Source organism: Ahaetulla prasina, chromosome 6, assembly GCF_028640845.1.
Source record: "Ahaetulla prasina isolate Xishuangbanna chromosome 6, ASM2864084v1, whole genome shotgun sequence".
Taxonomy (NCBI): domain Eukaryota; kingdom Metazoa; phylum Chordata; class Lepidosauria; order Squamata; family Colubridae; genus Ahaetulla; species Ahaetulla prasina.
In genome coordinates, this window is record NC_080544.1 from 72,188,076 (window position 1) to 72,204,723 (window position 16,648).

General features: G+C 39.3%; 1 protein-coding gene across 2 annotated transcripts; it reads left to right on the forward strand.

Moving 5' to 3' along the window:
- The first annotated feature begins 9,368 nt into the window (after window positions 1-9,368).
- MRPS22 (mitochondrial ribosomal protein S22) lies at window positions 9,369-16,530 on the forward strand. Of its 2 annotated transcripts, none has more exons than XM_058188419.1 (8): window positions 9,369-9,501; window positions 12,179-12,342; window positions 12,426-12,590; window positions 13,905-14,051; window positions 14,524-14,607; window positions 15,191-15,336; window positions 15,994-16,102; window positions 16,392-16,530. In XM_058188419.1, the coding sequence occupies exons 1-8, from the start codon at window positions 9,384-9,386 to the stop codon at window positions 16,491-16,493; spliced, it is 1,035 nt and encodes a 344-aa protein (XP_058044402.1). In that variant the 5' UTR covers window positions 9,369-9,383; the 3' UTR covers window positions 16,494-16,530. The 2 variants fall into 2 exon arrangements, with proteins under 2 accessions (XP_058044402.1, XP_058044401.1); XM_058188418.1 differs by lacking the exon at window positions 9,369-9,501 and adding an exon at window positions 9,599-9,830.
- Window positions 16,531-16,648: the final 118 nt, after the last annotated feature.

Consider the following 16,648-nt stretch of genomic DNA (forward strand, 5'->3'; position numbering starts at 1 on the left):
GGAACAACATTCCCCCAGAGATTAGAATGGCCCCCACCCTAATTCTCTTCTGGAAGGCACTGAAGATCTGGTTCTGCCAGAAGGCCTGGGGAACCCAGAGCAGGATGGAGCCCATTAAATGGCTCATGTGATTTAATTTATTTGATTTTTTATAAGTTTTACTGTTTTTTAAATGTGTTTTTTTATATTCTGTAAGCCGCCTTGAGTCGCCGTGGGTGAATAGGTGGCAATATAAATCTAATAAATAAATAAATATGAAAATATTACTCCAAAGTTTGTGACTGACTCACAAGGCCAAATCATAATTTTTGTGGCAGCATCTGATTCAAAGAACAGCATTTCCCCATATATCCAGATGATCTTTAGCCTTTCTTAAGATTCCGAAGACGCGGCTGTAGTTCAGGCAAACAGTTGTTAATGTGATTTTATGATTCAAATGTATTATTTAGGTTGAGTGTCACGAACTATGGATTGGTTTTTAATGTTCATATCCTGCCATAATCAATGGCATAAAGATGGACAGACATAAAGTTATTTAAATAGATACATACACTTTAGCATTAGCATTAGATCTTCCCATGCTGTTTAGCGTATTGATCAGCAAGAGATTGCCAGCATTTTTGATTTTGGGTGAGTACTTCAGTGTCTTCCATCTTCAGTGATGTTTAGAATCTTTAAGTCTTCCATGAACATTCTCTGCCATGCATTTCAAGGTTGTCCTCTTGGTTTTTTTGACATCAGTGGGTGTCATTTTGGGAATTCAATTGTTTCATATGCAGAATATGACCTCAAGCTGGAGCACTTCTTCATTAGCAATATGGTCAAAATAGCGAATCCCTAGAATACATGCATACACACACAATTATAGCGGAAGCTAAAATATTGCTCATGAAGAGAAAGCGCTAGCTGGCTAGATAAATAAATAAATTTAAATAAATAAATTCAGGGGAGAGAAAACCCATATCCTCTCATCTTTGTATCATTGGTCCAAACACTGAAACCTTTCACGCTTCTTCCAAATGATAACAGTTGCCTCACAGAACCCCCACAGGTTTCCTCTTACCAAATTTGCTTTGTGCCCACCAGAGATAAATCTCTTGGGCTTCACTGATCATTTCTAAAATGTCTGAAAAACACAAAATCTGGCTTTGTGACTTAAGTGCACTATCTTTTGGGACTGCTGTGAACTAGATATATTTTCATCCAGGATATCAATGTATAGAGAATTAACTTTATCTCAAGTGCCAGCAAAGCTAATCCTCCCAGCAGCTGTTACCACTCAAATTCAAAATGAATATGATTTTAATTTACCTCGATCTAACCTAATAAATTCTATTGTTTTCCTAAGCACTTCTGTGAATTAAAGGGTTGACATCTAAGCGCACATACAGGACTGGAGTGGCTTTTAGGCATGTAGCCAAATATCTTCCCAATTCACTAATAGGGTATATAACACTCCCACTAGAAAGCCTTTGACCAAATGATAAAAAACAAACTGTTATTTCTCTTTCAAACTTTATAAAATCTCCCAGACTTGTCAAAAATGCCTCCACAGAGCCCATGAATGTGATCCTGTAGCAACAATAATGTGTAGGCTGCCTCCTATAATTCTATTTCACCAGCTAACTCTGATTACTAATCTTTCAAAGGAAGGTGCAACATAAAGCATCTCTTTAAATCACCAGAGCACTTACATCATTCTTCAGAGTCACATGGTGAGTTTTTAAATTACAATTGGCTGTTTCCACAATACTTCCCTGGGTTGCACATATCTGAAAAACAGTACAGGTAGTCCTTGACTTACAACAGTTCACTTAGTGACTGTTCAACGTTATAACGACACTGAAAAAGTGACTTATGACTGTTTTTCACACTTATGACCGTTGCAGCATCCCCATGGTCCTGGGATTTACATTTGGATGCTTGTCAACTGACTCATATTTATGATGGTTGCAGGGTCCTGGGATTATGTGATCCCCAATTTTGTGGCCTTCTGACAAGCGAAGTAGTGGGGAAACTAGATTCACTTAACAACCGTGTTACTAATTTAACATGGTTACTAATTTAACAGTGCAGTGGTTCACTTAACAAATGTGACAAGAAAAGTCATAAAAGGGAAAAAACTTACTTAACAAACTTTCCCCTTAGAAACAGAAATTTTGGGCTCAATTGTGGTCGTAAGCTGAGGACTACCTGTATTGCTGCTTTTTTGATTCAAAAGGAATCATAATATAATAATTTTGCATTATCTAGTTCACAGGATTTGTGGGCTTCCCAATTTAGACTCTAAGACATTGCTTCCAAGTGCCTACTAAGTTTTTTGACATTAATATAGCAATAGACTTATACACCACCCCATAGTGCTTTACAGCACTCTTCAGGCAGTTTACAATGGCAGTATATTGCCTCCAACATCTAGGTCCTCATTGAACCCTGTCAGGATCAAACTCGAGGCTGTGGGCAGAGTTAGCCTGCAATATTGCATTCTAGCCACTGTGCCACTGGGGATCATGGATATATTGAGAAGCAGGAAGCCGAAGACACCAGCCTGAAGATGCTAAGTGAGACCTGCCAAGACATACATACATACATACATACATACATACATACATACATACATACATACACATATACATATACATATACATATACATATACATATACATATACATATATACATATATACATATGTAGGTCTTTGGTTATTCGGGTTTTCTCCCGCGTAAAATTGGAAATGCTTGGCGACGTTTCGACGAAGTCTCATTCGCCATCTTCAGGCTTCAGCTTCGTGCTTCTTGGAGCAATGTGTGATTGCAGCTGTTTCTTCCTTTTTAACTGCTAGTGGGGGTTTGAACTGATTGGGTGGGAGCTTGGCTGTGCTCTGATTGGATGGGGTTTTTTGTGCTCTGATTGGCTGGGGGTGTGTCCTGTTTGGGTGGGGGCTTGGTTGTGCTCAGATTAGTCTGAGTTCCAGGGGGATTTGAGCTGGTGAGCTGCATTGCTGTTGTTTGGCTTCGTGGTCGTGCTACATCTTCATAGTGGGTGTCAGTCTGCTGCATGTATGGATTGGAGGGGTTTGAAATGGCTAATGTTGCAGCTTCGGTCTGGCTTCTGGTCCTTGGTCGTGCTTCATGATCAGTGTGGGTTTGGGTCTGCTTTCTGGGTGGATGTGTGGTGGTGACATCCTGTGTGGACATCGTGAGTGTGGGTCTGGTGTCATTCCTCGTGTTAGGGACTCGTTTGTCAATAAGGGCAGGTTTCCAAATGGCTGGTAGGCGGGAGGTATCATCTCGTTTGTTCATGCTGTGTGGGCATTTTTCTATCTCAATGGCTTCTCTGATTATTCTGTTGTTAAAGTGTTCTGTTTTGGCGATAGTTCTGGTCTTTTTAAAGTCAATATCGTGTCCTGTGGCTTTAAGGTGTTGGACCAGGGAAGAAGTTGGTTCCTCTTTTTTGATTGAGTTCTTGTGTTCTTCAATGCGTGCACTTATTCTTCTGTTGGTTTGTCCAATGTATGTGGTGGGGCAGGCAGTGCATGGGATTTCATATACTCCTTGATTTTCTAACTCAATTTTGTCTTTGCGGTTTCCTAGGATGGTGGATATTTTTCGGTTTGTGCAGAATGCTGTCTTGATGTTGTGTTTGTGGTCCTAGTCTTTTGTTCCTGAGCTTTGGTGTTGCGGCCTCTGGAGTTCTGTGATGTGATGTCTTGAGCAGATGGCTGTGATGCAGCACCCCAGGCCCTGGCCTGGCTCCAAGTCCGAGGTCCTGTCATGTGTTCCTGGCGTGTGTCAGCTTGCTTTGCATGGGGATTGGAAGTGGGCGCAGCAGCCAGTGGTGCCAGCATGGTCTGGCTTCTGGATGGTGGTTGTGTTTCATCTGTGGGATGGGTTTGGGTTTGAATCTGGTGAGGATGATCGGTGGTGGCGTTGTGTGTTATCCTGGGTCCGGTGTAAATTTTCGTGGCTGGGACTCCTTTATTGACTAAGGCCAGTTTCCAGATGTCTGGTAGGCGGAAGGTGTCATCCTGTTTGTTCATGTTGTGGGAGTGTTTCTCTATTTCGATGGCTTCCATAATTATTCTCTTGTTACAGTGTTCAGTTTTGGAGATTAATTTGGTTCCTTCAAAATCAATGTGGTTTTAAGGTGCTGGAAAAGGGAGGAGGTTTTTTCCTTCTTTTCTGACTGCGTTCTTGTGTTCTGTGATGCGTGTGTTGTGAATAGGAGAATAAATGCATGCATAAATGCACAATAAACAATATTCTGATATTTTCTTCCAACATCCCAATGGATTGTCAGAGTGCAAACACACAACTTTGGAGAACACTGTTCTAGTGAAAAGATAATTGCTTGCTTAATTCGTGTCCTTCCTGGCTGGTGCTGGCTACTCAGGAAGTGACACGAGGCTGGCTCCGGGGAATTATAAATGCTTCACTGTTGGAAGGAGTTTTCCCCACTGCCTTGAAAGAGGCAGTGGTGAGACCCCTCCTCAAGAAGCCTTCCCTGGACCCAGCTATTTTGGGAAATTATCGTCCAGTCTCCAACCTTCGCTTTGTGGCGAAGGTTGTAGAGAGTGTGGTTGCATGGCAGCTTCCCTGGTACCTGGATGAAGCTGTCTATCTAGACCCGTTCCAGTCCGGCTTCCGGTCCGGTCACAGTACGGAGACAGCTTTGGTTGCGTTGGTGGATGACCTCTGGAGGGCCAGGGATAGGGGTTGTTCCTCTGCCCTGGTCCTATTAGATCTCTCAGTGGCTTTTGATACCATCGACCATGGTATCTTGCTGCACCGGTTGGAGGGGTTGGGAGTGGGAGGCACAGTTTATCGGTGGTTCTCCTCCTATCTCTCCGACCGGTCGCAGACGGTGTTGACAGGGGGGCAGAGGTCGACCGCGAGGCACCTTACTTGTGGGGTGCCTCAGGGGTCGATTCTCTCACCCCTCCTATTCAATATCTACATGAAGCCGCTGGGTGAGGTCATCAGTGGTTTCGGGGTGAGTTATCATCTGTACGCTGATGATACTCAGCTGTACTTTTCCACCCCGGACCACCCCAACGAAGCTGTCGAAGTGCTGTCCCGGTGTCTGGAAGCCGTAGGGGTCTGGATGGGGAGAAACAGACTCAAGCTCAATCCCTCCAAGACGGAGTGGCTGTGGATGCCGGCACCCCGGTACAGTCAGCTGCAGCCGCAGCTGGCTGTGGGGGGCGAGTTATTGGCCCCAACGGAGAGGGTGCGCAACTTGGGTGTCCTCTTGGATGGGCGGCTGTCGTTTGACGATCATTTGGCGGCCGTCTCCAAGAGGGCCTTCCACCAAGTACGCTTGGTGCGCCATTTGCGCCCCTTCCTTGACTGGGATGCCTTATGCACGGTCACTCATGCCCTTGTCACTTCCTGCTTGGACTATTGCAATGCTCTCTACATGGAGCTGCCCTTGAAGTGTACCCGGAGACTGCAGTTAGTCCAGAATGCAGCTGCGTGGGTAATAGTGGGAGCAACTCGTTGCTCCCATGTAACACCAATCCTGCGCAGTTTGCACTGGCTTCCTGTGGTCTTTCGGGTGCGCTTCAAGATTCTGGTTACCACCTTTAAAGCGCTCCATGGCTTAGGACCCGGGTACTTACGGGACCGCCTGCTGTTACCTTTTGCCTCCCACCGACCCGTACGCTCACACAGAGAGGGCCTTCTCAGGGTGCCGTCCGCCAAGCAATGTCAGTTGCCGGCCCCCAGGGGAAGGGCCTTCTCTGTTGGAGCTCCTACGCTTTGGAATGAACTTCCCCCTGGTTTACGTCAAGTGCCTGATCTTCGGACCTTTCGCCGTGAGCTGAAAACGCACCTATTTATTCAAGCGGGACTGGACTGAAATTTTATTGGGGTTATTTATATTTTAAGATTTTAAATTGTTTTAAAATTTCGGCCACATTATAATATGCTTTTTAATTTCTCTTAATGTTTATATATTGAATTTTATTTGGCTGTACACCGCCCTGAGTCCTTCGGGAGAAGGGCGGTATAAAAATAGAAATAAATAAATAAATAAATAAATAAAGATAAATAAAGTATTGAAAAATTATTCAAATATAAATTCAATTGGAACCTTTATTAGTTTCTCTTTCCTCCAACATAGGAGAGCTGTGTTAGTTTACAGTGGCAAAAAAATTAAAATTAAAAATAAAAAGTCTGTTAGCATCTTGTCCAAATAACAATTTTAACTGAAAGGTATAAGCTTGAAAGCTCATGAATGTTTATGCCTTCTAATAAAATGTGTTAGTTGGAAAAGATGCTACCAAATTCCTGATCTTTGTCTTGAAAAAAAGAGAATTGGCACAGCATTACATAATATCTTATAGCAATGTCATCCATCCCTCTGTGGGTGGGAACTCTTGTGGCCTGTCCCTGCAGTTTATAGTAACCTCTTTTGAGAACATAACAGAATTCTAATAAGATTTTTATGCATTATGAAAATTTCATTGTAAAAGTGTATGCTTTTAAACTCTAATGCAGCTTTGCAAGAATAAGATTTAAATTACAGTAAATAAATACACAGACTAAATCACATTTCATGGCAATTGTTGGTTTAGAGTAATGTACATCATTATCTCCCTTAATTAGAATAGAATAGAATAGAATTTATTGGCCAAGTGTGATTGGACACATAAGGAATTTGTTTTGGTGCATATGCTCTCAGTGTACATAAAAGAAAAAGAAAAAAAAAATCTTCATCAAGGTACAACATTTACAACACAAATGATGGTCATAGGGTACAATTTAAGCCTTAATGATAGCAACAAAAAGTTAGTCATACAGTCATAAGTGGAAAGAGATTGGTGATGGAAACGATGAGAAGATTAATAGTAGCGTAAATTTAGTAAATAATTTGACAGTGTTGAGGGAATTATTTGTTTAGCAGAGTGATGGCCTTGGGGGAAAAAACTGTTCTTGTGTCTAGAATAGAATAGAATAGAATAGAATAGAATAGAATAGAATAGAATAGAATAGAATAGAATAGAATAGAATAGAATAGAATTTTTTATTGGCCAAGTGTGATTGGACACACAAGGAATTTGTCTTGGTGCATATGGTCTCAGTGTACATAAAAGAAAAGATACGTTCATCAAGGTACAACATTTACAACACAATTGATGGTCAGTATATCAATATAAATCATAAGGATTGCCAGCAACAAGTTACAGTCATACAGTCATAAGTGGAAAGAGATTGGTGATGGGAACTATGAGAAGATTAATAGTAGTGCAGATTCAGTAAATAGTTTGACAGTGTTGATGGAATTATTTGTTTAGCAGAGTGATGGCCTTCGGGAAAAAACTGTTCTTGTGTCTAGTGCTCTATAGCATCGTTTTGAGGGTAGGAGTTGAAACAGTTTATATCCAGGATGTGAGGGGTCTGTAAATATTTTCACAGCCCTCTTCTTGATTCGTGCAGTATACAGGTCCTCAATGGAAGGCAGGTTGGTAGCATTTTTTTTTTCTGCAGTTCTAATTATCCTCTGAAGTCTGTGTCTTTCTTGTTGGGTTGCAGAACTGAACCAGACAGTTATAGAGGTGCAAATGACAGACTCAATAATTCCTCTGCAGAACTGAATCAGCAGCTCCTTGGGCAGTTTGAGCTTACTGAGTTGGCGCAGAAAGAACATTCTTTGTTGTCCTTTTTTAATGATGTTTTTGATGTTGGCTGTCCATTTTAGATCTTGCGATAGGATAGAACCTAGAAATTTAAAGGTTTCTACTGTTGATACTGTGTTGTCTAGTATTGTGAGAGGTGGAAGTATGGAAGGGTTTCTCCTAAAGTCTACCACCATTTCTACGGTTTTGAGTGTGTTCAGTTCCAGATTGTTTTGGTTGCACCACAAGGCTAGTCGTTCAACCTCTCGTCTATATGCGGATTCGTCATTGTCTCGAATGAGACCCATCACTGTTGTGTCATCTGCGAACTTCAGTAGCTTAACAGATGGATCATTGGAGATGCAGTCATTGGTATACAGAGAGAAGTGGGGAGAGCACACAGCCTTGGGGGCCCCCTGTGCTAATTGTACAGGTATTTGATGTGATCTTGCTTAGCTTCAACTGCTGCTTCCTGTTTGTTAGGAAGCTTGTGATCCACTTACAAGTCTGTTCCGGTACCTGTAGCTGGTTTAGCTTAGTTAGAAGAATATCTGGAATGATGGTATTGAATGCTGAACTAAAGTCTACAAAAAGAACCCTTGCATAGGTCTTTGGAGACTCAAGATGTTGTAAGATGTAGTGCAGAGCCATATTAACAGCATCATCTGTTGATCTATTGCTCGGTATGCAAATTGCAAGGGGTCTAACAGCGGATCCTTGATGGTTTTCAAGTAGGAAAGCACTAGCCTTTCAAAGGTTTTCATGACTACAGATGTTAAAGCAACTGGTCTGTAGTCATTCAGTTCCTTGATGGTGGGCTTCTTCGGCACTGGGTCTAGTTCGGTCTCCTTCTTCGGTCTAGTTGTTAGCACAGCAAATGAATCCTATCTGCAGACACATAACGATTTGACTTACACAAGCCTTATAATATGGCTCACTGCAGTGTGAGAAGTAACTAAAATTCTCCCTTTGAAGCTGCAATCTGATCTAGAGACAGAATATCTTAATTCCATCACCTACTTCCAATTTTCTGATCTGTGTCCCTTGTCTTGCAAATGTCATCACCATCACCTCGGCAGAAGAGAGAAAGATTAAGCAGCTGGTCTCTTTGCCATCCCCTTACCATACTTTCCATTTAGAATTACAATTATCAGAGACACAAATATTTTGGCTTCATCTTTTACGAAATATATATTATGGGGACAAGAGGCAATACTTTGCTGTCTTGAATTTCGAAAGCCTAGTATAACTCAATTAGACAGGCTAAAGCAGAATGGGCCAAATCGGTTATCTTCTGCTTGATCTCTTATATTTTAAAAAAATAAATTTTAGTAACACACTAATCTGGGTGTTTTTGTTTTTTTTTTGCTTAGAGAGTTAGGAGAACCCAGTACAGTCTGCAAACCGCAGTTTGTTCAGGGAACCACGATTGGGCAAGCGTTGCGAAAATACAGTTCTGAATATATTCTCAACATACCATAACATTAACTTAACATAACATAACGTAACAGTATTCCCCTTTTCTTAAATCCTCCGTCTATTTTATTTGTTTCTTTGGTCCCGCAAAGCAATTTTACATTCATTTCGGACTAATTAACGCCCCTAAAAATTAAGTCCCCAGAAAAACGTCGCTCAGATCGCAGAGGACGCTCTCCGAGCCGAGTTAATAAAAGTCTGACGATCGAATCATTTCAGCCTACATTTCCCAGGACGCACTGCGTCTTCTCCGGAACGAGTAGGGGGAGCATTTCCGGGTCAGTCTAGCATGGCTTCTCTCGGGGTAACCGGCTGCTTTAGAAGCGGGAGGGTAGCTTTGTTGCTTCCAAGGTGTCTGCTAAGAGCCTCGTGGGGATGGAGGGCATTTTGCGACGGCCCGGGTGCAGGTGAGTTTTGGCAGTGGCATCAGGGAGTGGCCGCCTCTTAGATGTAGGGATGGCGGAGTAGGGAAGAATACTCCCGACGGGAGCAACCTCATTGAAAGGATGCGAACAAACTATGGTTGCGTTACACCAGGGGTCTGCAAACTTGGCTCTTTTAAGGCTTGTGGACTTGAACTCCCAGAGTTCCTCGGCCAGCAAAGCTCTGGGAGTTGAAGCCTTAAAAGAGCCAAGTTTGCAGACCCCTGCGTTAGACCTTCCTACTTTCCTCTCCGCTCGAATTCATGGATTTCCTGCGCTGCGAGATCCAACAGACCATCAAGTAGAGCAAAGAGGTACAGTAAACTTTGCTGTCATTTGCTCACCGTCCAGATTTTTGCAACCCCAGCTGAGTTGCTCAGTTCAGGCACTCACAACTCTGCTATCAGCTGACTTGAAATCACCCGGAGTGCTCCTACTTGAGCAGCAAAAGTTTGAATTGTGATGATGGCACAAATCGAAAGAAAACAAATCGTCAGGATTTTGGCAGCTCAGATATAGTCCTAGGATACAGGAATTGAAGCACACGACCCTTGGAAAGCGTCAGACTGGAGAAAGTGTTCATTTGCCAAGCTGAAATGATTTCTTTCAAGACGAATGTGCCTTAGAGCCTTATTCATCTCAATGGGATCAAGTTTCAGTTCATTGGGTTTATTTTCTTGATCGCATTGCTAAGTTGGCAGTTCAGTTGATATCAGTGGGAAATACTTTTCACTGTTTTAACTGGAGCATCCGACTTTATGATAGTAGGATGTAAAAATGTAAAATCTAACAGTGAAGACAGGCTATGTTTACTCAGGCTATGTTTATCCATCATAATAATATACTAACATATATTAGTATGATTCATGTATGTTAATATGATTTTTTTGGTCACTCTTCTGGATCTCAGACCAGTGGTGGGTTGCTACCGGTTTGCCCTGGTTCGGGCAAAGCAATAGCTGTGGCAGCGGAAAGCTCTGCCCACCCGCCCCAACATCATCAGATATGATCTGCGCAGCTGCGCGAGCGAATCGGTAGCAAAGGTAATTGAAACCCACCCGTCTCAGACCAAAAGAAGGCTTAACTGAGATTTCCGGGGGGGGAAAGTGCTGTTTTGCTCAGCTGGACTTACTAATGTGTGGTATTTATAAGTGTAGTGCAAAAGGACAATATACCTAAGGTCTAAAAAATGATGTTTCAGTATTAGAATTTATTTTTGAAATGTATATATATTGCCATGTCTATGTTGATGTTTTTATGCATACTGTCATCTGATGATGTTATAGTCATCTAGTCATCAGTATAAATCTGAGCAATTTGCTCTTACAGTCCATGAGCCTGCAGTCAGATCAGAATTTAGTTCCCAAAGACATGTTTCGTTTGCCTTACATGTCATTCTCGATTTACAATTGGGGTCTGAATTTCTGCTGCTAAGCAAGGCAGTTGTTTCACAAATTGCACTTGATTTTATAACCTCCCCCCCCCCCCCAAATATGAAACACTGCAGTTAAACATTTGGGCGACTTCCACCAATCTTTCCGACTTTGCTTGTTGGAAACTGGCTGGGAAGGTTGCTAATGATGACCAAATGATTCTTGGATGCTGCCAAGTGCTTGAATTTTTATTATAGGATCATGGTGCTGCCATGAAAGTTGTAAATGCAAAGACCTATTGTAAGAAAATGTTTTTCAATACCGTTGTAACTTTGACTAGTTACTAAATGGTTGTAAATTGAGGACTATGTAGACCAGGGGTGTCAAACTGGTGTCACGCCGTTGTCACATGATGTGTCACGGGCACAGAATTCCCCAGCCAGCAAAGCTACTTTACCCTGACCTAGACTATATTTTAAAGTAGGATTGTATTCTGTGACTACAGACAGATTATGGGTAACAACCACATGTGGCATGGTAATTTACTTTATATTTTACTGTTTATAAATTAAGCCATTTTTTATTCATGTATCCTTGGATAAATTAAGGGAAAAATTACTTTGTTAATAGTATGCAGAACTCCAACACTTCATTAATCAAGATTAAAAATCTGTATGAAATCCCTTTCATACTATTCATTTGCTGTTCAGAATTACCATAACTTAAGAGCCTTAAAATATGAAATCTGCAACTTCCAAGCCAGCACATGTTTGGGATTGACTGTCTTATATCCTTGGAAACACCCTAAGAACCACAGATTATATAGTGTCATCTGCAGATGGATGGAATAGTCTACCCCAATAGCTCTGCTATTGTCACTTTAATGGAGAAGATAAAAGAGAGGGTATCCCAGGGTATACTTTATATCTCCCAAGATGACACTAGAATGGGACAGAATGGGAAATGATGCCTTAATTTTTTATTTCTTGGAATTAGTGAAATGGAAAATACAAATTAAGCAATAAAAAGTGTCTATATCTTCTACCATGGATTTCTATTTGTCCCCCATGGCTTCTTGCCTTTTATCCACAATATGATTCTTCGACCCATAAACAACTTATACCGGTAGTAGAATTACTTTGTATTTATTTGTGTTTACCTGCAGTTGCATATAAGGTTTTAACCAACAGTTGATAAACTTTGAAAAGTTTTTTCTTCATGATATAGGTTAATGTTTTGCTGTTGTGTTCTAGCATTTATGTATTTTGTGTGAACTGCTTGTTTTACAGAAGAAACCAAAACTGATGTTCCAAAGCCTTGTTTCATGGATGAAAAAGTTCAGAACTTGCTCTCCAAGATGACAGGGATGGATTTGCAGAAGATTTTCAAGGCAAGAAAACAAGAGCGTAAGCCTCCTGTATACAAGGTCATGACAGAATCCCAACTGGAAGAGGTATTTCAACTGTTCTATGACCATAAATAGAAGATGTGTTGATTTGTTTCTATGTAATTACTTACATGATTTCTTCTCCTTAGGCTTCAGAACAAGCTTTTAAGAAGGCTAAAGAGTATCTCAAAATGCCTCCTGTACTAAATGAACGGGAACCAATTGATGATGTATTAGCTGAGGACAAGATAATTGATGGAACTGAGCCCTATAAATATGTATTTACTGATTTAACATATGACATCCCACACAGTGTAAGTCTTTTAGATACCTATGGTAATAACTGAAATGTAGTATGGATTAATTCTATTTTCAGTTTTACTGATAAGCAGTGTTGTACACAGAGCAGTAGCTTAATAGCTTATTTTTAGGACTAATTTCAGTGACTGAGGCTTTTCATATCACTTATGGATTTATAAAAAAAATCAAAGTTTTTTAAAGCATGCCACTTTGTGACATTGCATACCCATAGCATTTAAGATTGACTTGGGCTGAGTGATACTTTTAATTTATATTGATATATTGATCATCAATTGTGTTGTAAATGTTGTACCTTGATGAACGTATCTTTTCTTTTATGTACACTGAGAGCATATGCACCAAGACAAATTCCTTGTGTGTCCAATCACACTTGGCCAATAAAAAATTCTATTCTATTCTAATTTAGGTTAGCTTAGTTATTTTTTTCCCCCCCAGACCTGAATTGCCTTTTATTTTTCTTCGTAATATTCTAGAAGAAATCAAATGTATGCATGATGAACATTTAGAATTCATCAGTTAGCTTTAAAATAGACTACAAGTAGTCCTCGAATTACGGCCAAAATTGAGCCCAACATTTTTGTTAAGCAAGAAGTTTAATAGAGTTTTGACCCACTTTACCACCTTTCTTGCCATAGTTGTTAGGTCACTGCAGTTGTTAGTAACATGGTTCTTAAGTGAATCCGGCTTCCTTATTGACTTTGCTTGTCAGAAGATCACAAAAGGTGATCACATGACCCTGGGACACTGCAATCGTCATAAATTTGCCAAGCATCTGAATTTTGATCACATGACCACAGGAACGCTGCAATGGTCGTAAGCGTGAAAAATGATAAGTCACTTTTTTCAGTGCCGTTGTAACTTTGAACAGCCACTAAATGAATTGTTGTAAATCGAGGAGTACCTGTAACAGTGTTTGCAGAACAGTTTGGAAACAGCTACTGAATTCTACATGAGATGACATCTCAGTACCTACATGAGATCTCAGTACCTAATTTTCCATTTTGTAACTACCGTATTTTTTTGTAAAGGCAAAAATAAATAGTTATAGAAGAATTGAGGCAGCAAGTTCCCATTGAAATAACAGCATTAGGCTATTTCAAGTGAGTCCTTTGGCTGGATATATCATGGATATAATCTTTTCGTATATAAATACAATATATGGTACCCATTCATATAGCTGCTAGGAATTTCTCAAAAGTCAATTGATATTTTAAATTTATATTAATTCCTGTCTACTTTAAAATGAAAAGAATTAATGGCACTGTGATAAAATTGTAGCTTACCTATATTTTCTTTTTCAATTTCAGGAGCGATTCATTGTAGTTCGAGAAACAAACGGAGTATTACGCAAGGCTACTTGGGAGGAAAGGGACAGGATGATACAAATCTACTTTCCAAAACAAGGCCGTAAAATTGTTCCTTCATCTATATTTAGCAATAAAGATTGTGCAATGGTAAATACAATAACATTAATTTTCCTTTCATAGTCTTTAGACCGATTTAGTTGGCTTTATTTGGGGACAATTGTCTAGTATTATCTTTTAAATTATTAGGCACCTAACTCCAGCTTGTTAAACAATACTTTAGTATGCAAGTATGAATATGGGGATATGTTCACTCTCAGTCTTATGTTCTAGTTTAAACTGGACTATAAATAAGTTGAAGTCGATTTAAGGTTTTGATTAGTAAGTTGATATTAAACTACAGGTATGTAGCTTTAATACCGGAAATCTAATGGTTCTGTGTGGAACTGGGAAATTTTATCTTCATTTGAACACTTGATTTACATGCCTGAATAGCTTTTATTCTTGGAATCTTACTGCAGAACTGGGCTAAGCATTCTCCTAACTGCTTTGTGGAAAATTTAACCAAAGTTTTTGACATTAAATGCTACCTTTCATTTGTATACAATATTTCTTGTTTTAGACTATGTTTCTTCAGGACCGTCATGAAGAATTCCTTGATCGCTGCCTTCTGCAGTTTGAGCCAGATTCAGCTGACTATATCAGAGTGAGTTATAAGTATTTCTCAGTGGAAAGGAGGAACTTGGGAACTGCTCACAAAATACTGTAAACGAAAATTTATGAACTCTTTAGCACTATATGTAGTTGTAGTGGATCTGAATTTTATTTAAACCTTATTAATAGATTAATTCTGGCTACACTATTCTTTTATGTATTTTATTTCTATCCGGTCAGAGTCCAAGTAGCTCCTGATAATTTTAGACAGTGTAAAAACATTTGTGTTCATTTGATTTATAGGGGATCTGTGTACATTAAGATTGCACTAAGAGGTGCGAGGGCAAACACTGAGGAATCCCTGTGGTAGAGTTAAAATCATTTACACTAGAAAACATGTAAGTGGCCTGCAATTCATTTGCTGTTCCTGTGGTTATTAGTGATCCCCTGAAGTATGCTTTGCAAATCACTGCTCAGAAAGATATGTGCTAAATATTTTCAATAAGTGCATGATACAGTATATTAATTTTGATGGCATTTGTTCAGTCAACTCATTCATAGACTAAATTTCACTATTGTAGATTTCTGGAAACAAATGTATTATTATTTGTAAATATGCTTAAATATCTTAACAGATTCATCATGAGACATATGAGGATATTGATAAATATGGAAAATATGATCTGCTGCGTTCAACAAAATATTTTGGTGGGATGGTCTGGTACTTTGTAAATAGGAAGAAAACAGAAGGATTGCTGCTGGACATGATCCAAAGAAATTTGTAAGTACTTTGGAAGCCAAGATTTCTGTATGAAAGGAATTCACTGAACTGTTTCACTTGGAAAAATTGTATTGAAAATGAGCCATGTTTACTCATGTTATCTATTCAAATTGAAAGCCAAGCTAATTAGTACTTTTTGGAAGTTCCCCAAGAAATTCCACTGCTCTGCGCTAGACAATTTTTTTTCTTTTGGTTGACATTGGCAATCCCTTCTAAACAGCTGCTAAAAAACTGATTTCTGTATAAAGGCTAGGAGTTGCATTTCAGTTGAGAGCATATTTTTGTTTGTAAAAAAAATGTACTTCAAAATTTTAGATTAGAATTTTATTGTTTTTTAATTTTCTCCTGCTACTGTTACAAGTATTTCATAAATAATTACCTGATTTATGTTGTGTCTTAGTTCTTGGCAAAAAAATTGGATTGCTAAAATTTAAATATTATAATAATTGGATTTGAAATGTAACCTTAGTTACAGAGAAGCTGAACTTTTTTGAACAAAAGTTTATGTGCTACATAGTAGCGGCTTATTTAATTCATCAGTATTTCTTTCACTGTAGGCTAGTAACATTAAGCAATCTCCGGCATTATTAATTATCAGAATGTTCAAATTAAATATATGAAACTAGGAGTTGTTACAAATTAACTTCTGAATTTCAGGTTTGAAGATGCTGTAAGTTTAATTACACTTTACCATATGGTCCATCCTCATTGTGAATCAGCAAGAGAGGCACAAGAACAAGATATCCAAGGGATAGATTTAATTAAGGTATAATATACTTTTTATGAATGTAAAAAAGTTGACCGTAGTAAAAGCATACATCAGCATCAGCTGGGAGTCACAACTTTGCATCTTCCTAGTGGCTGTTGGAAATAAATGCAATTCATTCATATTCAGAATTTTTAAAATTTTGTGTAATTCTTTTCAGCCCTATTAGCTGTCGGTTCCTTATTAGATGTTTAGCCACATAAATTCCCAATTATGTTAGTATAAGAGTCCAGGATATTATTTTCAAAATCATATTGGATACCTGATTATTGTTTTAATCTTTTTACAGGCATTTGCAAAGGCAGAAACAACAAGAGCCAGCTACATTGAACTTGTCCTACAGGCTTATCAAGAACTTTTGCTTAAGTCTGCAGCTTCACAAAGTGACTAGATCAATAAAATCATTTAATGTCAAACGTATGGGAAAGGAGGAAAAATGTACATAAATCTCTAAAAGAACATTTTTATATCATGTATGATAAAAATAATTATTCCACAATTTCCTCAGCACGCCTACTTTTTCATCTTTCTTTTAAATCAATCTTA

What these genes read in the sequence shown, in the direction of transcription:
- MRPS22 (XM_058188418.1), top strand. Translation starts at nt 9,614, where the DNA reads ATGGTTGCGTTACACCAGGGGTCTGCAAACTTGGCTCTTTTAAGGCTT. An exon ending in CCATCAAGTAGAGCAAAGAG is followed by an intron (nt 9,831 to 12,178) that starts GTACAGTAAACT and finishes CTTGTTTTACAG; the next exon opens with AAGAAACCAAAACTGATGTT. An exon ending in GACATGATCCAAAGAAATTT is followed by an intron (nt 15,337 to 15,993) that starts GTAAGTACTTTG and finishes TCTGAATTTCAG; the next exon opens with GTTTGAAGATGCTGTAAGTT.